Source organism: Pecten maximus, chromosome 11 (genome assembly GCF_902652985.1).
Source record: "Pecten maximus chromosome 11, xPecMax1.1, whole genome shotgun sequence".
Lineage (NCBI taxonomy): Eukaryota > Metazoa > Mollusca > Bivalvia > Pectinida > Pectinidae > Pecten > Pecten maximus.
The window spans coordinates 15150922-15175969 of NC_047025.1; the positions used below are offsets into that span (position 1 = coordinate 15150922).

Below are 25048 nucleotides of genomic sequence, written 5' to 3' on the forward strand. Positions count from 1 at the left end.
TATATCGAGTTCAATCATCAGTTATCGACCGACAACAGAGTAATTCACTCCCATATTGAAAGTACTGATGGTGGCTGAGAATTATTCTGAAAATTACGTCATAAAGACAACAATATTATTTCTAAACGGCGGATAAACCTTAATCTAATACTGCTTTTGCGGGGCATGCATATAGATTAGTGTATTTAACATTAATATATAGCCTTTGCATATGTTTTAGAGTTCTGAAAAAATCTTGGTAATACTTAAAATCATAGCAAGTTGTATTGTCGAAATCCGCCTAATTACCTCCTCAAACTCTCAGCAACCTATCACTGCATGGTATGCACATAGTAGAAAGACAGAGATGACCTCGTGCGAATACCTAATCATTTACGGTTTCAGAAACAAAGTAATATTTTTCCTTTGTCAATAATCACAATATGTATATTACCGTACGTGTTTGTGTGTGTGGTGTGTATACATGAGGGGGTGTAGAAGTCCAGTCCACAGTCTCTCTGTGGGGAGGGTGCCAGTGCTTCACTCACTAATCAGTTACAGATCGCCAAAGGCGATTAGTCCCATCCACCTTCCAGGGAGTCTTGACCATCTGATGATAAACAAACTAAGCAGGCAGCATGTGTGTTTAGTTACTGACCACTGCGTGAATGACCTCTCTGTCCAGAGTTCCGGATGTGTGCTTTAAATTTCTAGCCAGTACTTCAACATACCGTAGGCGTTCACGAAAACCGGAAGGATTTGTTATGCTTTAGTTGTAAGTATACGTTTTATTTAAGAGTAAACATTGAATATGTAATTTTTGTTTCCGGTTCCATCGGTCGTAAATATTATGCTGCGGCATTTTGTTTTCATGGCTCCATCCAGTTTTTACAGAAAAGAAAAGTTCTCTAGCTATGTACCAGCTGACTATTAAATCAATCATGGTAGCTGTCCATGAGAAAATGATGGGGATCGTGTGAGTGGTAACACTCCCCGGACTTATGTGGTCAGCGAGAGTTAAGACTGAAAACTTCATCTTCGCTGTTGATATACCGCCGCGCACTTTTCTTAGACAAAAAAAAACAACTTATTTCTGGAAGTCTTCCAGCCTGACAAAGGCATGTAGTCAAATTTGTCGCCATCAAAGAACTTGGACATCACGCTGACATATGGCTGTTTTATGCTGAGATTTCCGTTGTACTGTTCTGGTACGGTGCTGTTCAAGGTCACGGAGGGAGAACGGGTGTAAACAGAGATAATTAGTAACTAGGAAGTGTGAACAGGAACAGCCCGCCATTAATCATGACACATTTGCTCGAGAACAACAAGTGCACGAGACATGATGTTACATGGAGCCACACTGTCCTGGCAGATATGTCGTTAGCGTTTAATCAAGTTAAATCCAACTGCGTTAAACTGTGATGTTTGCTTACCATTTTGTGGCGGATCTGATAAGGATTGACTTCTGGAGGCGGTGTTAAGGCTTTGAACCTGATCCTCGTTGTTATCAGAGTTCCTTAGAAACCATAGAGAGATTATCATTGACTTCCCTGATAACATAAAATGAAATGCACACGGATGCATATTTTATAAGTTCATATGACAACTTGTCCTTTTCTTTTCAACAGCCATGATTTTTTTTAAGAATTGTACTTTCTGTATTCTATAAGCAAATGTTTTGCAGAAATGGTGATGGACTTGTTGGTACATGTACTACGTTTTTTCATGAGGAGAGTTTACAATTGATAGAATTAAAATAAAATGGAATGTCCATTTAAAATTGAAATTTAATTCAGGAAAAAAATACAAGAAACTATAGGCAAAGGCGAAGTGGCGGGGTAAACAAGCAGTATGATCAGGAGGTGTTTGTTGACACCACCAACGTTTAACATACAAATACAATAGAAACTAACACATAACTATTAAACAATACCTCTGTTTTTTATAACTATCACATAACTATTCAAAAATATCTCTAACTGTTATTAACTAATACATAACTATTAAACAATACAGCTTACAGTTATTAACCACCACATAACTATTAAAAAATACCACTAACTATTATAACTATCAGATAACTATTAAACATTACATATAACTATTATAACTATCACATAACTATTAAACAATAACTCTAACTATTATAACTATCAGATAACTATTAAACATTACATATAACTATTATAACTATCACATAACTATTAAACAATACCTCTAACTGTTATAACTATCACATAACTGTTAAACAATACCTCTAACTGCTATAACTATCACATAACTATTTAACAATACATCTAACTGCTATAACTATCACATAACTATTAAACAATACCACTAACTGCTATAACTATCACATAACTATTAAACAATACCACTAACTGCTATAACTATCACATAACTGTTAAACAATACCTCTACCTATTATAACTATCACATAACTATTTAACAATACCTCTACCTATTATAACCATCACACAACTATTAAACAATACCTCTAACTATTATAACATAACTATTAAACAATACCTCTAACTGTTATAACTATCACATAACTATCAAACAATACCTCTAACTGCTATAACTATCACATAACTATTTAACAATACATCTAACTGCTATAACTATCACATAACTATTAAACAATACCACTAACTGCTATAACTATCACATAACTATTAAACAATACCACTAACTGCTATAACTATCACATAACTGTTAAACAATACCTCTACCTATTATAACTATCACATAACTATTTAACAATACCTCTACCTATTATAACCATCACACAACTATTAAACAATACCTCTAACTATTATAACATAACTATCAAACAATACCACTAACTGCTATAACTATCACACAACTATCAAACAATACCTCTAACTATTATAACATAACTATCAAACAATACCACTAACTGCTATAACTATCACACAACTATCAAACAATACCACTAACTGCTATAACTATCACATAACTATTAAACAATACCACTAACTGCTATAACTATCACATAACTGTTAAACAATACCTCTACCTATTATAACTATCACATAACTATTTAACAATACCTCTACCTATTATAACCATCACACAACTATTAAACAATACCTCTAACTATTATAACATAACTATCAAACAATACCTCTAACTGCTATAACTATCACATAACTATCAAACAATACCACTTACTGCTATAACTATCACATAACTATCAAACAATACCATTAACTGCTATAACTATCACATAACTATCAAACAATACCACTAACTGATATAACTATCACATAACTATCAAACAATACCACTAACTGCTATAACTATAACATAACTATCAAACAATACCACTAACTGCTATAAATATCACATAACTATCAAACAATGCCACTAACTATTATAACTATCACATAACTATCATACATCCGCATATCAATGTTCGGTATTCAATTTGGTTCAAATTATATTCATCCAGTATTTATGCCATTTAGTGGATTGTGCATAGATAAATGCGAGGATTCTCAAAAACTGTATAGTGTAATGTACTTCCGTTTACTTCCATATAGTCAAAGATCTGATGGTGTAGCACCACGTATGGGGCAGTTTGACCGCTATCGATCTGTGTCCAGAAAATCGGTCATCATTCATAATAGATAGTTTGTTATCGTGTGGAGGAGAATGCTAACACAATTATCCCACTATTATATACTAATGCCATTGTATCACTAAGTGTGTACACTCCGCGGGATTGTACCGCGTTACGTCATAAGAAGATCATGTAAGTAGCGCCAATGTACTGTTTCCTTCTCGTTTCTGCTTCGGCATTCCAAAAAGTCATGTGACGATCCTAGGATGATGTAGTACCACAGATGTCACAAATGGGTGGACATATAATTAGTACAAAACATTTCATTCGTACAAAAACTGCTAAAGAAAATAAACCACAGTTATTGTAGTTTACGAATCTTGTTTATTAATTAAAGAAAAAGTTTCGATCATTAAGATATCACCACTGGCCTAAGCCAAAGCAATATTGTTTCGAAAAATAGTTTACTAGTTACGTTGTACAATATGGAGGATTCCACATGCATCAGAAGTCTTATCCGCGGAGTTCTCTGTGATATCTTGACAAACAATTAGCTTATATGACGAAACCCCAGGTAAGGTCATATCTACGCCAGAATATCATTACACTATAAAAAAACAAGTTTATATATTCCAGGTTTTAATACAGCTTTTTTGTCAAATATCAATGTGTTCGGAGAGGACGTCCCCGCGATATTGACATATCAGTATATAATTTTGTTCGCTCATGATTTTAATGCGTACAGTATTATTACTAAATACATGAACACATACAGAACTCTACAGACTGGGGCATCGACTTGGTTAGTTTGTTGTTGGTTTTTTTGTTTTTGATTTTGTTTTTATTTTATTATTCATTAATATTTGATTGATCTATTTTTTTTTATTTTTATGATTGTTTTTTTTTTTTTTACTATTACATGTATTATTATGTTAGTACCAAAATTTTTGCAAATCATTATCTCAGCGAGCCTGAACAGCCAGGGTCATTTTTAGGCGGGATCTCCTTGTAGTTGTTGGTAAGTACCCCCACTGAACAAGATACAGGACGCCGGTCGCATATCACACTTATCATTTTAGTAAACTGTAATATCAATGCACAAACCGTCCAAGGTAAGGATCGGACACTCCACTCGGATCTTCGCCTAAGATTACATTGTCTAAAGATTAAGTTCCGAGATGAGTAATCGACCGTGGAGGGCATATAGTCACCGTATCATACACGGGTATTGGATTTTTTTTAATACCTCCGGAAAAGGAAGTCCGCTTGATCTATTAATTATGTAAGGTTTTTTTTTGAAGATTAAGTTTATGTTCTTGAGGTTTAATACGTATTAAAGTCAGTACTTGATGCATACACTGAAGGAAATTATATATGTATATATTTCAGCGTCACAAAGAACACATCAACATCATTTTGTCTTACCCATCTTGTCATCACTATAGTAACCAGGACAGCACGTTGCGAGAACGTGATTCCAAATTAAAGACTTTCATTCTACAAGCATCAACTGTAACGAAAACATTTTGATTATTTGCTTTTTCTGCTGTTCAATCTCAGGTCCAGGATGGGATAGCAGATAATGGACAAACCCGCCGTTACTTTAACGTGGCTCACCGTTCTTATCGTCAACACCTACTCCTACCATGTCCAGAAAGAGAGACCGGTGTACGTCGTGGGGCCCAGGAGGGGGAATTATTCTTCATTAAAATTCAACAGAACCAGACTGGACATACGTAAGAGTCATTGTGTGTGTTATCCCGTGAATAAGAGCTCCGTGTCTTAGTAAAGAGATTGTGTATGTCTGTGTGTTATCCCGTGAAGAAGAGCTCTGTGTCTTAGTAAAGATATTGTGTATGTCTGTGTGTTATCTCGTGAATAAGAGCTCCGTGTCTTAGTAAAGAGATTGTGTATGTCTGTGTGTTATCCCGTGAATAAGAGCTCCGTGTCTTAGTAAAGAGATTGTGTATGTCTGTGTGTTATCCCGTGAATAAGAGCTCCGTGTCTTAGTAAAGAGATTGTGTATGTCTGTGTGTTATCTCGTGAATAAGAGCTCCGTGTCTTAGTAAAGAGATTGTGTATGTCTGTGTGTTATCTCGTGAATAAGAGCTCTGTGTCTTAGTAAAGAGATTGTGTATGTCTGTGTGTTATCTCGTGAAGAAGAGCTCCGTGTCTTAGTAAAGAGATTGTGTATGTCTGTGTGTTATCCCGCGAATAAGAGTTCCGTGTCTTATTAAAGAGATTGTGTATGTCTGTGTGTTATCTCGTGAATAAGAGCTCCGTGTCTTAGTAAAGAGATTGTATATGTCTGTGTGTTATCCCGTGAATAAGAGCTCCGTGTCTTATTAAAGAGATTGTGTATGGCTGTGTGTTATCTCGTGAATAAGAGTTCCGTGTCTTAGTAAAGAGATTGTGTATGTCTGTGTGTTATCCCGTGAATAAAAGCTCCGTGTCTTAGTAAAGAGATTGTGTATGTCTGTGTGTTATCTCGTGAATAAGAGCTCCGTGTCTTAGTAAAGAGATTGTGTATGTCTGTGTGTTATCTCGTGAATAAGAGCTCCGTGTCTTAGTAAAGAGATTGTGTATGTCTGTGTGTTATCCCGTGGAGCTCCGTGTCTTAGTAAAGAGATTGTGTATGTCTGTGTGTTATCCCGTGAATAAGAGCTCCGTGTCTTAGTAAAGAGATTGTGTATGTCTGTGTGTTATCTCGTGAAAAAGAGCTCCGTGTCTTAGTTAAGAGATTGTGTATGCCTGTGTGTTATCTCGTGAATAAGAACTCCGTGTCTTAGTAAAGAGATTGTGTATGTCTGTGTGTTATATCGTGAAGAAGAGCTCCGTGTCTTATTAAAGAGATTGTGTATGTCTGTGTGTTATCTCGTGAATAAGAGCTCCGTGTCTTAGTAAAGAGATTGTGTATGTCTGTGTGTTATCTCGTGAATAAGAGCTCCGTGTCTTAGTTAAGAGATTGTGTATGCCTGTGTGTTATCTCGTGAATAAGAGCTCCGTGTCTTAGTAAAGAGATTGTGTATGTCTGTGTGTTATATCGTGAAGAAGAGCTCCGTGTCTTATTAAAGAGATTGTGTATGTCTGTGTGTTATCTCGTGAATAAGAGCTCCGTGTCTCAATAAAGAGATTGTGTATGTCCGTGTTATCTCGTGAATAAGGGCTCCGTGTCTTAGTAAAGAGATTGTGTATGTCTGTGTGTTATCTCGTGAATAAGAGCTCCGTGTCTTAATAAAGAGATTGTGTATGTCCGTGTGTTATCTCGTGAAGAAGAGCTCCGTGTCTTAGTAAAGAGATTATGTATGTCTGTGTGTTATCTCGTGCATAAGAGCTCCGTGTCTTATTAAAGAGATTGTGTATGTCTGTGTGTTATCTCGTGCAGAAGAGCTCCGTGTCTTAGTAAAGAGATTGTGTATGTCTGTGTGTTATCTCGTGAATAAGAGCTCCGTGTCTTAGTAAAGAGATTGTGTATGTCTGTGTGTTATCTCGTGAATAAGAGCTCCGTGTCTTAGTAAAGAGATTGTGCAGTCTGTGTGTTATCTCGTGAATAAGAGCTCCGTGTCTTAGTAAAGAGATTGTGCAGTCTGTGTGTTATCTCGTGAATAAGAGCTCCGTGTCTTAGTAAAGAGATTGTGTATGTCTGTGTGTTATCCCGTGAATAAGAGCTCCGTGTCTTAGTAAGGAGATTGTGTATGTCTGTGTGTTATCCCGTGAATAAGAGCTCAGTGTCTTAGTAAAGAGATTGTGTATGTCTGTGTGTTATCCCGTGAATAAGAGCTCAGTGTCTTAGTAAAGAGATTGTGTATGTCTGTGTGTTATCTCGTGAAGCAGAGATTGTACATGTATAGATATTATGTCTGTTACTTAGACATCTCTCTGTTGTAGGGAGCCTATATGGAAACAAAGGTAAGCTTCTCTTTCTCAGCACCTGGTCATTGTTTGTGTTATGTCAGATGGCATTATCATACAAATATAGCATGGATGTCTGTTAGTCCTATAATATAAGTCTTCGAGGTTCGACAAATAACAAAAATGTAAATATCTGATAATAAACGTAAACAAGAAATATCTTTAAAAAAGATAAACGGCATAGTTTTAATGCTGGTGGTTATAATGTAAAACTGCTGGTGAAATAAATTAACGACCTAATGCGTTTCAGCACCGATAACAAAATTATATCAGTTTGAATCATTTTTGGTGATAATAAGAGTGCATTTGAATCAGGAATATAATTTTATTAATGTGTCATTTGAAAAGATTCATGCACGTATTCAGCTTGCATTCAATCTTAACTTTGTTTCGTTTTTAACTGCATATCTGCATTTTGCATTTACCGCTTCATTGACCAATCACATACTTCATCTTGACCAGTAACGCCACCTCTCGCGTCATATCCGGGACAAAAAGAAAATTATACGGCTATGCCGAAAAATCACGATATGAACCTTCGAAGTCTTACTAGGGTGTCTGTGTAATAGTCCAGAATATTTGACCCTCGGTACTGGTAATCGACCGTTGTTCTATTGCACGAGGCTTCCAGACACCCATGCTATAATTGTTTTATTACATAATCACTAAAACATACTTAGAATCACTGACATCTCGACTTTCCTGTAGACCTAGAAGTCACCATGACTGTCGTCTGGCAGTGTTGACATCTGAGTGACATACAATTGTAGACGCCTGAAAGGGTAGGACTAAATTCTGAAACATCATAGGTGTTCAATATTTTGCACGTGACAAAATTTCAAAAAGGAAAATCAAACGCATTATGTAATAAAATATAATATATTGTATGCCACTGTTAGCTGAAGAATTATATTAAATATGATGGGTGTTAGGATGATATGAACAGCTGCATTACACTTTTGCATACAAATGTTACCGAAAGGCCGACGAGTTCTCAGACTGACTGGACAACTAACAGCCATGTGCTTTTGGGACGGCACGATGTGATCGGAAATCTTAACACAGAAAGTCGTAACGTTACCCGGGATTTTACAGCAAAAGACACACAATATATTAGCAAATTTCAACTTAAATTGAGAGTTTTAAACTGCAGAGCCAATCACGAATTAAACTGCATCATACAGCTGTCGTCATTTTAGTACTCATCGGTGATGCTAGGGACCCAAAGTATTGACGCTTAGGAGGTACAATTCATCAACAATTCAATAAATTTCATGATTTCTAAAGTCAACCAGCCGTAGAAACGTAACTAAAGTCCACTAACTCTAGAAAATGAACTACTTAAGTCCAATAACTCTAGGAAATGTACTATTAAAGTCCAGCAACAGTAAAAAATGTACAACTAAAGTTCACCGGCAGTAGAAATGGAACTAAAGTCCACTAACTGTAGAAAATGAACTACTAAAGTAAACCAACAGTAGAAAATGAACTACATATGTACTTACATGTAAGTCTACCAACTGTAGAAATTGAGCCAATCTGATTAAAATCAGCTGTTACATGGCTACGTTTACTATGCACTACGCCTAGTGCATAGTAAACGTAGCCAGGCAACAGCTGATTTTAATCAGATTGAAATTGATCTAAAGTCCAACAACAGTAGAAATTGAATTATTAAAGCCCATCAGCAGTAGAAATTGAACTACTAAAGTCCAACAACAGAAGGAAATAAAAAAAAACTTATAGCTTAATCGCATGTTTACCTTGGTATCTTTGTACATAATCACATACACAAATTGTGTCTGTCATTTATCAATGTTTATCATTCAACTTTTTTTATGGTATTAGCAGACAAAAATAAAGTGATGCTTTATTAGTAAACACTAAACTCGTGTGCATCGTCCCGCACGGAACAACTTTCAAGTTGGCACGAACATTTCACTTTCTCGGTCGTGTTAACGTGGACAAAACTGATCAATGTAATCACTTGCAGGATAACATAACACTGATATGGTTAGTTTCGTACAATACACAGTTTACTTTTGACTTGGGGTTGTATAAGCAGTATTGCCAATGACCATGTACTTTTTTATCATTAGTCACTTTTGAACTTTCGCCAAGTACGGAATTCTAAACAATTGTCAATTTTCTTGAAACTATATTTCTCAAGACAAACGATTAACCGTGCGTTCCTTTAACGGGTTCGTACCAGTTGTACCGGTACGGATCTGCTGTACTCGTATTAAAACACGGCGTACAAGTAGAACCGAACCGGTTCAGGTGGTTCGTTTCCTGAGACGTACCACTTGGATCAAAGATGGCGGAGCTGTGATGCTTCATTCGTTATACTAATGTACGTCTGGTTAAAACAGAGACGAAGAATCTTCATTTGCGATGAAATTGTATCAATTATAGTTGTCGATATATAACGGAACTATTCGGGTATTAATTTTAAATGCGTCACATAGTTTAAAGAAAAATAATCTCAGTTTATGTTTGAAACGTATACTTTCTAGAGACGGCGCCATCTTTGAAACTCACTTGATATTTAATTGCGTTCCGTCATATGTTACCGTACATGTTCAGTGCAACTGGTACGAACCAAATAAAGGAACAAAAGATAAGTTTTATTTTACTTTCACAAAGATGGTGTCACAATATAAGTAGCACTCAGCCTTGATTTTCTTATCTCCACTTTCAGAGAAATACAGACAGCAGTATCTTCATGCTCCGACACACAGGAGAACGGATAGGAACGTTTCAATCGAATGGGATTATACAGATTTCAGTCTCCAGTTCAAAAACATTCGTGGCCCCGCCTTCAAACTCAGGAGAGCTCCTCATGCCACACATGGGGAACCATGGCCGCTACCCCAGCATTACAAAACTAACAAAGAGAAAGTTTATCTAATAGAACAGCATTCATTTGATATCAAAGTAGAAAATTATTCTTGTGCTATTTTAGAAAAAGCTATACAACGTTTTAAAGATGTTATATTTAAATTTGCTTCCGAAGAATTCTACGACAATCTAAAATTCTTGAAAAATGGTGGTTTCAATAAAGAAATTTTAAATATGAGAAAAATTCACGAAGAAGCCTCTTCTATTACTTGGATGGCAGTGGTGCTAAAAGAAACATGCTCAAGTCATCTCCATGAGTCTTCCGACGAATCATGTGAGTATGAATTATTATGTTTTACAACACACATTTACCTTTAGATCACAAAACTAAACCATTCTACCCCTTAATTGTAATGTAGCCATGCACCCATGATATAGCTATTAAAGTGTCATAGCTATTTCACGTACCCGTAGAAAATATCAAATCAGGACATATTTGCATTTTAATTGTTTTCATCATTTGTGAGATTTCAGAACAACCGAGACAGTCTGAAGTGACCTATTGCAATCGCGTTTTGTTTCTCGTTGTACGTCGTCCGTCCGTGGACAGTTTACATTTTCAACTTTTTAATAACAAAGAGACCCAGGGTCATGACATTGGGCCACTATCTTCCTGGGATGAAGGGCAACCACGTTTGTTCAAATCAATGGCCTTTACCTACTTTCTAGGTCATAGTTGTCAAAAAACTTGAATTTTTTTAACAGTTTCTTCTTGTTAACCATAAGGCCCAGGGCATGAAATAGGGCCAGTAGCATGCTGGGATTAAGGACTACCACGTTTGTTCAAGTGAATGACTTTGACCTTCTTTCAAGGTCACAGTGGTCAAATGACTTAAAAACTTTAAATGACTCTCTCCCAATAATCAAGAGGTCCTAGATCATAATATAGGACTAAAAGCACGCTGGGATGAAGGGCTACAAAATCTGTTCAATTGAATGACCTTAAGCTACTTTCAACTTTCAAGGGCACAGGCCTGTGATGTGGGTGTTCACATCAAAACTCTAGTGATCGATGAGGCCCCTATACCTCTGGTTTGCTAATAACGTTATGGTGCTCTTACCGAGTATTGTGAATGGTATGTAAATTTTGCTTTGCTGATCCCCCCCCCACACACACACACACACACACACGCACACTTCAACTTCAACCCAACTGTAATTGTGTTGAATCATAGAATACATATCTATTTATCTACGCATTTACCCAACAATCTACCTTCTAATTTAGCCACCTATTTGCTTACTCACTTAGCCACCTATTTGCTTACTCACTTAGCCACTTATCTACCTACCTGCTTGTACTAAAAGTCGACTATTCCATAAAAAATAGCGTTCTCAATCGGAACACTTATTGTTATACATTGCCGCTGCAAGGACTTGTGGTTACGAAAACAATGCTAGTTTCTTCGACCTCACAAAATGTGACATACATATGTAAATTTTAGACGACATTAGTCCGTTTCAGAAATTTGATGCGCATAATTTCCACTTATATATCACTGACTGATGTAATTTTGAAATCATATGTGAAATAAGTCTTTGTATTACATAGATTCACTACTAGTGAAGCCATTCGGGGTCTTCCTGAGAGCCAATGATGTATGGGGCGCCTTGAGAGGACTTGAGACGTTCAGCCAATTAGTATATAAACGGCAGGATAAGGTAAGATAAAGTAGCAATGCTTTATTTTTAAAAAGAGAAATTGTGAGTGAAATACAAATGTTTTTCGTAGTTTTCTAGACGGTTTTACATACGAAGAGTATAATTCAGCTATTGTTTATTATGTTTTGCAATTTTGTATTACTTTGTTCATTTCTTGATTTACAAAATTCAGGAAATGTTCGGATGGATGTTGATGAAATGTCCCGTTTGATTATAAAAACTGCTCAATTTGAAGTTGGGTTTGTTGAGAGAGTGCTCGTGTTAATTTATCTCTGTACAAGATATGTTATGAAATGGTGGAATATTACAGGCGTATTGATACGTGAACTAGGAATTGATAGAGTCTTATATAAATCTTGGGTCGATAACACGGATTATTTCTGTCATATTGCTATCAGACGACAATCTGTTTATTCCTATCGGATCGATGAATTCAGCGATTAAGCTGCCAATACCAAGAGAAGCACAATACGCCGAGACTCATCACATCGAATGATTGCAGAACTAAAGATAAATTGACACACTGAGGATCAAGGTCGATCTTTCTAAAAGAAGGTTCTTTCGGCCAAGCCGATACTTCCACTGTCAGGTCCGGCGCCATGATGACGTTCACGCGGTACTTTAGGACACAATTTGTTTTAAAAACGTCAAGTTGGCTAAAACTCTTCTTAGCAAGAAGCAAAAGAAGCATTGATTTTAACTACTGACGGTAATTCCTGAAGAATACGCCGTGTAGCCATACCATCTGTTAGCCGTTTCGTTTGACCTTTGACCTTTGAGTACGAGACTGTGTATTATTCCGAGCTGTAAAACCATTAAGAATGTGCTACAAGGTTAACATACAGCAATGCAAATCAAAGATTCCGTTTGACCACGTGAACCGTAAAACTGGACTGATGTCAGCGTAAAAAAATGTTTCGGATTCAGCATTTACATCTAAATAATGAAAGATGAAAGTAGTCTGGTCATCACGTGTATAAAGAACAATGTATGCTCTTTCTATTGGTGACATTCTTTGTCTAGAAAATATATTTCGCCGAATAGTGGCATTTTTCCAAGGGTTGTACAGCAAAACCACCAACACCGGCTTATAATCGTGAGAACGGTTGTAAAATGCTTCACATGTCCAGTATTATGACATATAAACTGAGTACAACTACATAATAAGTGTATCAGGCTGACAAGACAAACACACTAAATACTGATCAGCTATACAGACACTATTTTCTACATGTCGATTACTCCTCACTAACAGCGTAAATGATTATGTGCACCAAACAATCATTTCGATAAATGTAAAAACACCAAAAACATCACAACGTAGTAAAAGTACATACACGCGCCTGCAAAATAAAGTTAGCAAGAAATGTTCCCATATTAAACGGTCGCATTGCTAAATATACAATAAACATCCACTTATAAGAAAAATCTAATAATATCATCAAAAGGAAATTTTCACTAAAGAATTGTCATCATAAACATGATAAAGATCATAAGCATTCCACACCGATATCATCCATACCATGCACAACCATTGCTGTTAGTTTCAGAGCCACATTAATGTTGCGTCTTATGTAAGGTGACGGAGCCCGTGTAAGACAAACGATTACCCCCAAGCACATGCCTGTGGATAGCTATGTACTTTAACAGCAAAGCACTTTGCAACTTGTCTGATTTACGTCACAGCTTTGTGAGTTATAGGTACCCCCTACCGCCGGGGCTTTCATTAGTCACACTCCGGCTCACTCTGTTCCCTTGGCCCTCAGCTGATTTCCTGATTATAGGGACACTAAAATTAATTTGTCATTTCTTTTTCTTGCGTTGGTAAATAAATACCAGCCATTAACATTCATTACATGTAGCGAACCGATTTTGTGTGTTAGGAAATAAATGATAAAATGAAATAACTGAAATTTTACTTAGTTGCAATTGCCGTTTCGAGTGGCCTGTGTACCTTTCACATGCTTTATGTAGGAGCTAGTTTTGTCTAGTTACAACTACAACGAAGGGAGATATACGCAATCTCGTAAATTAGATGCACAGAGGGGGTTGAGGTCAGTGCGACGATCCTATCCACAAACAGAAGAATATATTATATATAAATATATCTTTTAAAACACTACTAAACCCTTAGAACCCAGTGTGTATCAGGTTGAAATGGTGCTGAGGCCGTGACCGCTCATGACGTCACTCATATACCGTGATGCGGCGACAAGAGGTGAATCCACTTCATCAGGATTATAGTCAACGATGACAGTCATAGAGTTGAGTGGGGGACAGAATCGGGTCAAGTCTTCATCAGAGGTCAATACTCACGGGCCAGGATTGAGAAAGGAGTGTTTGCTGGTCATATGTTGTCATTACTTTGCAATCAGGTGTTTGAGATAAAAGAAATGATCTTCATATCCCGAGAGTGTCGGAAACATTCGACTCGTTTGTATTAAGTTAGATCAATAAAGAGGACGAAATCCGTTGATACTGTAGTTTGTTTTGTTTCGCGTGTTGCAGGAAACATTAATATCAGATTCACACATCAAACAAGAAATGTAGAATCCTTTTTTTATGTATCACATCATTAGCATAGTCACTGTCATTGAATTGATAATAGAAACGAATTCAAAATATCATTTTTACCACGCGATTGCTTTTTTTAAGAGATCATTGGAACAAATACCGGCTTTTATAAGTATCTTGTCTTTGGTATGAAATATATAATTATAATATATCCGAAAACTCATGGCAAAATTCATTGTAATTTGATGACGTCAAAATATTATGTAATATTACAAGTTCTGTGCAAAAGTGATTTGATGTGTTCATTTACTAGCATGACTATCATAAGTTGGTGATAGAATCACAAATTAGCAGGTGTGTTTTTGTTTCAGTTTTATATAAAAGATACGGTGATTGAGGACTTTCCCAGATTTACACACCGGGGCATCCTTATTGATTCATCAAGACATTTTATTAAAAAGAGTGTCATTTATGATGTAATCGTAAGTACCGATAAATGTAAAGATAATCATGGTATCTGTTAGCTTACATGAAATCAGTAAACCAGATATCAAACAGTGTGCATACCGCTATGGAAAAGATGTAAAAATTGACCTTCATTGTGTAAGCCACATTCTAATAATTTAGAAAGATACGTCGACTTTTACTAATTGCAATGCAAATTGCCTGTGTTGGCTGAACATGTCAACTACATATCTCCATCACAAGCTTTAAGCATCGAATTATGTATTCAATTTACCCTGAAATAATTGCTCTATAAATGATACATGAGATTATCAAAGTTTTCACTGACACCATTTGTTACAGGATGGCATGGTACAAAATAAGATGAACGTTCTACACTGGCACATGGTAGATGATCAGTCATTTCCGTACGTCAGCCGGACTTTTCCGAATCTCTCCGACAAGGTACCTAATATTGCCTTGTACTGTTGGTCCATGCGTTATAAATGTTTGCACTGATATGACTTGTATTTGTGGTTATAAGAAATTTACTTAATAAACATTTAATTGAGACACTGGACAAAACATTAATTAGTTAATGTTGAAAAGAATAGCTTGTCGGCTCATATCAGGAGAATTATTAGCCCGAGTTTCCTCTGGACCTGACACCATATCTGTGTCGGATAATTCCACGTTTTCATATAGCAGTGCGCTCTGGCCCTACACCAGACATGGTGTCAGGGCCAGAGGAAACTCGGGCTAGAGAATTATATTCATGTTAAAGAATATAATTTGAAAATAATATTGAAGAATCACTGTAACTGTAAAACCTTCTGTTTGGTTTCTAAGTGTTCTAAGTGTTAATGCGCCCGCCCTACTCCATGTTGACAGGGCGCATACCACCCATCTTTAGTGTACAAACCGGAGGATATCACCGACATCATAGAATACGCCCGGATTCGAGCAGTAAGAGTCATCCCTGAATTTGATACTCCCGGTATGTAAATCTAGCTATATAATATATACCACATGCTATTCGTTTCGGTATTGTATATGGTTATGGTGCTATATATATCCAGCTTTCTAGACAAACATATTTTCTTTCATTCAATGATATTTACTCTTTGTAATATCTACATTTTCATCCAGAATTCCAACAGCGAAATCAATTGCGTCACATGATTTATCATTTAAGTTGTGTTATATTTAACGGGAACGTAATAGCATCTGTCATGCCCTTGTATTCAATATCAACAAAGCGGAAACATATTACCTAATATTCTAGAATGCAATTAAAAATTTCCCGATAGTGTTAAGAGAAAAACTTTCTGGTAGACAGGCGAGCATGGTTCTATGGTAGTGTAGAGACATATTTTCTAACAATGATTTGTCATGATTTCCCCCTATCATCTTCGTCAATGCTTCCTCGATTTCAGGTCATACGTTTTCCTGGGGATTCGGCCATCCGGAAATCCTCACCCAATGTTATACGAATTACAAACCTGTCCCTGGCTACCTAGGACCCATGGATCCCAGTAAAAACTACACGTTTGAATTCCTCAATAAACTATTCCGCGAAATATTTGATGTGTTTAATGACCGTTCCATTCATCTAGGGGGTGATGAAGTGCCTTTAAACTGCTGGTTAGTATGGTATTTGCATCAAATGATGAAAAAGTAGATAAAGCAGTCAAATGACTTTAGTTTCTATGCTTATCTTTGAGTTTAAACAACACTAAATAAAGCTTATTAATCGCTTCATTTGAATTTTAACCGACCATGAAAAATATTCGTGTAAAAAATATATAAAGAAACATTATCCTGACATTGGATGATACAATTGTAGTTAGGGCCACATATCAAAAATGTTGATGTTTTATCATTTAACTGTCTGTTAGAAATGCTAATACTGTTAACACGATGGTTAAACAAAATTTCAAGCTTTTCCAATGGTAGCAAATAGATATCAAAATATTTGACATTCTCAAAAAATGTTACATATATATCAAAAAGATGTACATATGAAGGATTTCCTATGACTTCATATATATAGTATTTTGATAGGACAGATTTAATTAATTACTTACGTCAGTAAAAGTCATATCTGAACCAAATTGAATGTTCACATTCCTGCCAGTAATTTACTTAAATGTTTCTCGTTATTTTAGGACGTCTAACCCAGACGTAAAACATTTACTCTCCTTGATGGACGATCGCTGGAACACGACTTCAAGGATGAAGGATCCGATGGTGAAAGTCTGGAACTATTTTATAAACAGGTAGGTTTTGGACATATTTTTTTCACATATTCAGAGTTCATTTTGTTTTACACGAACGTTTCAGTGGTGCTTTGTTTTCAATGTTCATGTATAACCATCAGAAAAATGCAACCTTTAATAAGGATACGTAGATTATATCGTTGACGTTTTAAAATAGAAACAGTGATGACGTTAGCAATCGAACTATACCACTTATATTTTTTAACATGTGTTCCAAACTTAATCTAAAGTTAGTATAACTATAATTGTACATTGCAGTATGCCATGCAATCACAGTCCTATAAAGTCACACAAATACCAAGTAAACAAACCTAAAAGAAGAGGACGCACAATATTTTGGTAAACATTCGCAGTGATCAATCAGTTGGAAGATGTTTTTGATCACATTAAAATGACACAAGCCTCTATGTGTGATTGTAAGCATCACCGATGAAATACATAATTATGTAACGTTCGTTTTGGTTGGTCCGAAATTTCAAGCGTAAACGGTGGTAATTTCGAATCTTCGCCAGAGAGCCAGAGCTAAACACTACTAGTGTAGGCTTGTGTTTTCCTCATTTGACAACAGCCAGTCTTCTCTCCAAACCAGTCTGTTTCGATGATTTATGGAAACATATTCTGTATTTGCATTCCACGAGAGACAGATATTGATAAAGCAAGAAATCGTAAACAGTTGAAATTTACTACAATAGTTCGATTAATGTCTTTCAAAATCAACTAATGGCGTTTTACAAGTCTTTCGGAGCATCGTATCAATGTACTGTAATACCATATAGCGGCTTATTTTTGCGGGAATGATTTTTTCGCTATTTCGCAGGACATTGACGTTGCCGCGAACATTGACGTTGCCGCGAAAATTTAATCCATGAAATAATAGGACACAGGTAAATATTATCCTAGAAATGTCGTACCGTCTTTAGTTGACTCGACCGCCTTCGATCACTCTAGGAAATTAAAACCATTGTAATTGTTCTTCCGATTGTGATAAACTGTATCAACAATTTTGAATACTTCGTAATTAAACGTCGGGAGCAATATTCGGTAAAATCATATACTCTGTGATAATCAGGTTGCGAACTTTTAACTCGTTAAAATGTAATTCTTTTTTTTTAATTGAAAACCTCAAACATTTCGACCCGCCAAATAACCAGCTATACAGTATCTTTCGATATTTCCAGGCCTATTGAAGGTAACATTGTGTCAGTAAATGAGTCAATCGCAGAAAAGATTAAAAATATTAGCGTTTTCCGTCACTTTATTGTACCGACTATGTACCCAGGCTACAGCCTCTCATGGAATACCTTATACGCTATTATGAATGGTAGAACGACGCCAATTGAAAACATATTTTATGTATATAACTAAGCGTTAGTCCGTCTTGATTTCACAGAGACGCGTAATCATTCGGTGTGATTTCCTGTTTCCCCAATAAACAATAATTCAGACATATTGTAAAATTATCTTGTTTGGATATTTCAGGTTCACTGACAATCTTAAAAACATATCTCGGCAACAAGGCCGAGAAAAACGCTTCATTATGTGGGAGGAAGCAATGCGGAATAGATTACAGGTATGTGACAAAATATATTATAGACATCTTTGTATTTTTGTTATGATAATCGATACAGAAAGATTAATTCCAAGAGGTATTGGAAAGGCTTTGATAAAAACAATGTCTACGTCCGAATATTTTGGGAAACCTATATGTATATGATTTACATCATGGAGGAATTGTAGTTAATGCACACGGGTTAATTTGGGCAAGTCGGGCAACAGTCAAACGTCATAATTGTACTTGGGCCCTATTTTAATAACGCAAGGCTAAACGGTCTGTTTGTCTGGTTGACTTTATATGGGATATCGTTCTGGATCTACTTAGAAGCCCACTGCAACTGTCTTTATGCTATATAGGACTTGTAAAATTATGGTCTTATCATAGAAATGGCAATATAAACGTATTATGCAATTAAATAATACATGTAACATGTACACATGAATTCCGTTTAATTATACCTGTTAATTCGTCCAGATCCCTAAAGACACGATTATCCAGATCTGGTTGGGCGGCATACGGGAGATCCAACAAGCGATAGACCGGGGTCACCAGGTCATATACAGCACGTGCTGGTACTTGGACTGGATAGACCACGGAGTCCATTGGCCAAAATATTACCGATGTGACCCAAATCCAATGCGAACAGGTAAAGTAAACGTTCACTTTAGAGGTTGATCTACAGGACCAACAGATATGAAGGACACTGTAATGAATCAAACACGAAAACTGAACTCGCATGACTTTGATAGCTTGAAGTACACGGTGAATTTTAGTCAAAGGTAAATCAGAAAGTGGTCTTGGGTAGCCGGATGTACACGGTTTATTGCCAGTCTAGAGTTAACCAAACAGATTGTAAACTGATCCGATACATACATGTGCATTGCCAATTTGACGTTGTATTGAAGGTCTTCCTGTTGGAAAAAGACCTACGATAAGACTCAGAAGTAGGAAACGAATGAACTGATACTTTTATTGGGCTTTACTTTATAGGTAAACAAGGAAGAGAGAAAATGATCCTTGGTGGAGAGGCCTGCCTGTGGAGCGAGTATATCACCAACGAAAACGCCATCAGTCTGTTGTGGTAAGTCATGTTTATAATGTACAGAAATCCGGTTTTGTAAAAAAAAAAAAATCAGGATTTGCATAAATTCATTTATTTTACGAAATTCGTATATGCCTTACAAATAACCAAATTTATTACTGTAAATTGGAAGTTTTTATTCTATTACCAAAAAGTCCCAAACAAAACCCCATCGAATATAATATAAGTTCTGTTTCGTGGATGCAGCCACCACCAATCTGGTGATTTACATCAGACCAGGGGCTGCGTTAACTTAGTCGGTTAGTAACCTCATGTGAAGATCCAAGGTGCGTGGTTCGACGCTCCCTACCCGTGTCGGGTTGTGTTTCTGGGGAAGCTGAGAAACGGACCGGTTGGTGCTGTCGTGGTTGTATCCTTGGGCAAGACACTTATTCCGAATTGCTCTTGATGGCTTGATACGCCTATTGTATGTTGTTAAGTAAAGTAGTTACCAACTAATACAAAGAAACCCGTTATTGGCCTCTTTTTTCTGTATAAAGCAGTATTTCAACCGTTCCTTTCAATAGAAATAACAGGTGCACATGAACATGTATACGTCAGGATATGAAATCATCTACTTCTTTTTGTATTAACTTCATCGTAACAGCTTTTGTCGATGTATGTATACGGTACAGAGACAACGGGTCACTGGCAGGCGATTTAATAGTGTAATCAAACTGAAATGTTTATGGATGGTTAGATCACTAATGGACGTTTTCTAGTGTGACCTCCCTGAAATGCTATAACTATTCACAGATGATTTGGTAACTGACAGACGCTTTTATAGCGCTACCTCTCTGAAATACCTTTTCGCGAATAATGGTGTCACCGACGGACGCTTGTAAATTGCTACATCAATGAAATGCCTTACCTATTCACGGATGACAACCCATTTGTCACATTATACTGGCAACGGGCAAACTCGTCATACATGTCATCGTCAAAGCTTAACGCAAAACAGAGAGAACCAAAAAGTGTCCATTCCATTTTACAGCAGGAAAAGAAGATATAGTTGACACTTTTCGTTCACGTAGAGAACTGTTGATATGTGAAATAATCTTCCGTTTGATGGTGTTTGCCCAAGAAAAGCTAAACAATTTGAATATTATTTAGAAGAAGAAAAAACATTGCAAAAACCAACTTCAAGAATATTCATTTAAAGAAAGAATCAGATAACATGGCCATTATTTAATTATATAAAATTAGTTAGGTTAGAGCTTATTGTAAAATGCTACTTTTGTCGGAATAAAATTTGCTTATATCATAAATTCAAAATGTAGTAATTGACGCCACGTAACTCGAGAATTACATGACACAACCTCCGTGTAGCTTGGCAATAGTAGCATTAACATACATTACAATGACCTGCTCTCTTCGGGACGGGAATCAAATGCGTTTAAACGACTACATCATGGGCGAACTTGATTCTAGCTTACCGTTTGTGCCGGTTTTCAGCTTGCCGTCGGCACGTACATTCAACTTGATTCAAGCAAAGCGGTCCAGTTGCAATATGGACAACATAGACCAAAACATATTCATTTGTATGTATTTTATATATTTATATATGAATAAACATATTTCAAAAGCATTTTAAACATCGAACGCGGCAGAATATTCAAAATCATATGACTTAAATAGCCTGACAGGCTCAAAACAAGTTGGAATTCTCAAACACTCTCCCTTAATCTAATCTTACGGTTGAACACGTCGCCATCTTGTTTGCCAATGTGCCGGTGTTTCCAAACCGGCAGAAATATTGCGCGGACATTCCGTCTTCGACCCATATGTACCACAGTAAGGGAGGTAATTCCTATTACCTCATCATTATAGTAACATAGAGAAGAAAGTTAATGGCCCATTATTGTAATTTCTATTTCAGACGACATAAACATTTGCTGTACATATAATCGGCATGTGTGCTATATCTTATTTATAGTACACGTGTAACTCTGTCATGGCCGCATGTACGAAGTTAACAAATGTGATTTCTTTCAGATCATCGGGAACTTTCCTTAGAAAATTTGGCAAAGTGATAAGATATTCATTTTATTTTCAAAGTGGAATCCTGTCATATCAGAGTTGTATGCATGCATTGGAATCTTTCTATCTGTACTTATACAGTGTATTCCATATTGTCTATATCTACTACTGTTAAGTATCTGTTAGACATTTTATCGCTCTGGATACAAAATAAATTTAGATACACCGAAGAGGATATAATCATGTTTACAGTAATTGATACTCGCGCCAGGTGCCGTTTTGATGGGTGCATGCTGCATACTTTACTGTTTATACACAACAGTGGGGTCTCTTGTCAGCTTCCGTTCTACATTATACTGATGGAGTTTTTATTTACATGTACATATTAATCCAAGTCTGATGTTATCAATAGGCCGAGAGCGTCCGCGGTGGCGGAGAGACTATGGAGCAGCAGAAGTGTTACTGACGTACTGGCGGCGTCCGCTCGTTTACAGGAGCACAGGTGTCGCATGCTCAGGTATGTATACAGTTACACAGAAAGACATTTTCGGTGATTTTATTATAAAGGCTTTATAAATCAAAAACGTGTTATTTCTCCTTTTTCTGTTTCTCCCATCTTGACTCTCGTGTGACTTTAACTTATCTTTATGCATACACATAATGTTGATGTGTTTGTAGTTAATGTCATCTATTTTATTATCATTATTGTTATTTGGGGGAAAAAAGAAGAAAATTACCTTGCTGATAATAACCTCCCTGACAATGAATACATTTGTTCCTCTAGCTAGCGCTAGCATATTTAATGAAATTAATGTGTTTTGGTTCCTCTCGCCAGGCGTGGGCTATCGGTAGGGTATATTAACGGTCCAGAGTACTGTGTGCCACCTTCAGCACCAAAGGAACACGAGGTAGAGAGGAAGGATCAGGGGTCCGTCGCTGACTCCCCAGAGAACCATATCCACACCCTCCGTCTCCACTCCAAACCGGTCCTGTGGATCAGCTGTACTAATGTAAGTAGTACAGAGTTTGTGTATGATAGATTGTCATGTATACTCATTATTGGGATGGAAGATAGATGAGTGTCTATTTCCTAGATAGAATAACCCTGTTTTCGATTAAGCTAAATAATGCTTCTTACCAGAGAGATTGGAAAACAATAATTCCATATTGGAACTCACCAATAAACATCAATATTTGTTTTTAGACGGCATGGAAGCATATTAGAATTTTAACGGCGCAATTCTGTTTATTTGTAAGGTAGAGTTTTTTATTGGATTGTTGTGACGGGGAAAAAGTCTGTCGAGCGGTAGCATATGTTAGTGTTTCGCACTAATTCAAGAACATACATTTTTAAAACACGGTTGCGGACACGTTTTATTCTCGTAATTAAGGAAAAGTCTTTATAAGTTATATGAAATATTTAAAAAAAAAAAAAAAAAAAAAGTCTTACATTTTCCTACGGTGATTTTTATAGTCAGAGTTGCTTTGATTGCTAGAGTAGGATATGAATGTTAAGAACAATGTTTCCATCAGTTGGCGAGAATGATATACATGCGGTGCACAATATATCACAGGCTACTTTACAATATCAGTGGATTAAAATTTACCATTAATAAGTATCTCTTTTTTTCAGGAGCTGGAGACCGCCAGTCTGTTGATTTCCTTATTAGGAGTGATCATGGTGCTAATGATGTTTGGGTATCGAATCCGAAGTCTGATGTTTCGGTTTATATAAACATTGTTATGGATTTGTATGAAATGTTTAAAATTTCGTTACTATACATCGATTAAATTTTATAAATATTGAAATATTGTTTTTGTATTTTTTATTATTTTCTTTTCACATTTCATTCACTAATGAGTCATTTTATACAAAATGCATCACTGGAGTACATTTCAATGTAATTTGATATGAAACACTCATAAAATGCTACCTCCCGAGAAAAAAATTCCAATCGAACGTCGAACCAATGTTTGAACATCGATACATATGATAATGTAGTCAGGATCCATTTTGGGCTGTGTATGGAGAGAGATAACTCACTATTATACGATAACAAGAAAAAAATGACAATAATTATTTTTATTGTTTTTATTTTCACGGTAAGACATGACGGTTCGTGGCTTATTAGGGTACACTTCGTTTTTTGTTTTGTTTTGTTTTGTTTTTTTGTTTCAGCCTTTTAAAACAAGGAATTTATCTGTCAAAAAGTCTCACCTTTCAATCGCAAGTGCTAACAAATTTCGAAACAAAATGTAATAATGACTGGGTTAAAGATCCCACTATCAGGTAATATGCCACATACATATGTAACGCCGTTATAGTGAAGATATCTCTTCTAGTGTGTATCGACATCAAAAAGTATAGATGTCACTCACATACCAACATATTATACTCACACAATATTGACCTACATGTGTCAGACATAGCCGACAGAACTCAATAAAGCTAATATAGATTATATCATGCAAACGACCAACTGTCAAGGTCATACTCTAAACTTGATTTTTTTCCCCTTCACAAATACAGAGAAAAACATATTTCAAACAATGTACAAACCAAGCAAATACGATGCATATGTCAGTACCTGGCAACTGCCCCACGTAGGTTTCGAACAACTCGCAACCCAGAGGTGGAGGGCTAGTGATAAAGTGTCGGTATCAGCTGATTTATAAATAAGTAAAAATTCATTGTTTCTGTGACGACTATATTGGTTTTTACACCTGCGGTATTTCTTTTTGGCGGCATCGCATTCATTGTTAAACCAGAGTTTTAAATTGTCTTTAGGTTTAAAATTAACATGGGTATAAATGTTTCGGGTACAATGTATCTAGGGTAGACTTAGCGGCACCATAGCAACAAATCTTACCGTAATCAAGCTGGGCCATGTTGACGCTGCAAGGGTGAAAAAACTCACCAATTCTTCCATTTCCTCAATGGTCAGACTGATCACTGTCGGCCCCGTCCAAATTCCCTGTACTCCAAGAAAAGTGAGGCCGAATGGTAGATTACCACGTTCCTGCGAAGAAAATCGTTGAATGGACCTATGTTCATATGGAAAGACAAGTAAGCGATCTCGAAAAAAACATATTCTTCTGTATGTACTACGTCCTTGTAAGACATGTCTGCGCTTCCATAAAGGACCAGATAT

The 25048-nt window shown here is 36.4% G+C and overlaps 1 protein-coding gene across 2 annotated transcripts; it reads left to right on the forward strand.

Moving 5' to 3' along the window:
• The first annotated feature begins 519 nt into the window (after positions 1 to 519).
• On the forward strand, positions 520 to 23705 carry LOC117337798 (beta-hexosaminidase subunit beta-like). 2 transcript variants are annotated; one of them, XM_033898916.1, is made up of 16 exons: positions 520 to 754; positions 5129 to 5304; positions 7457 to 7477; positions 10182 to 10655; positions 11934 to 12043; positions 14929 to 15039; positions 15365 to 15466; positions 15893 to 15998; positions 16438 to 16645; positions 17170 to 17280; positions 18760 to 18850; positions 19310 to 19481; positions 19826 to 19916; positions 22309 to 22413; positions 22732 to 22906; positions 23530 to 23705. In XM_033898916.1, exons 2-16 carry the CDS (start codon positions 5151 to 5153, stop codon positions 23629 to 23631), a joined length of 2133 nt encoding a protein of 710 aa, XP_033754807.1. In that variant the 5' UTR covers positions 520 to 754; positions 5129 to 5150; the 3' UTR covers positions 23632 to 23705. The 2 variants fall into 2 exon arrangements, with proteins under 2 accessions (XP_033754807.1, XP_033754808.1); XM_033898917.1 differs by lacking the exon at positions 7457 to 7477.
• Positions 23706 to 25048: the final 1343 nt, after the last annotated feature.

Coding starts and splice junctions, on each gene's coding strand:
- LOC117337798 (XM_033898916.1), top strand. CDS start 5,151: ATGGACAAACCCGCCGTTACTTTAACGTGGCTCACCGTTCTTATCGTC. Junction 19,482..19,825: donor CCCAAATCCAATGCGAACAG/GTAAAGTAAACG, acceptor TTTACTTTATAG/GTAAACAAGGAAGAGAGAAA. Junction 19,917..22,308: donor AACGCCATCAGTCTGTTGTG/GTAAGTCATGTT, acceptor TGTTATCAATAG/GCCGAGAGCGTCCGCGGTGG.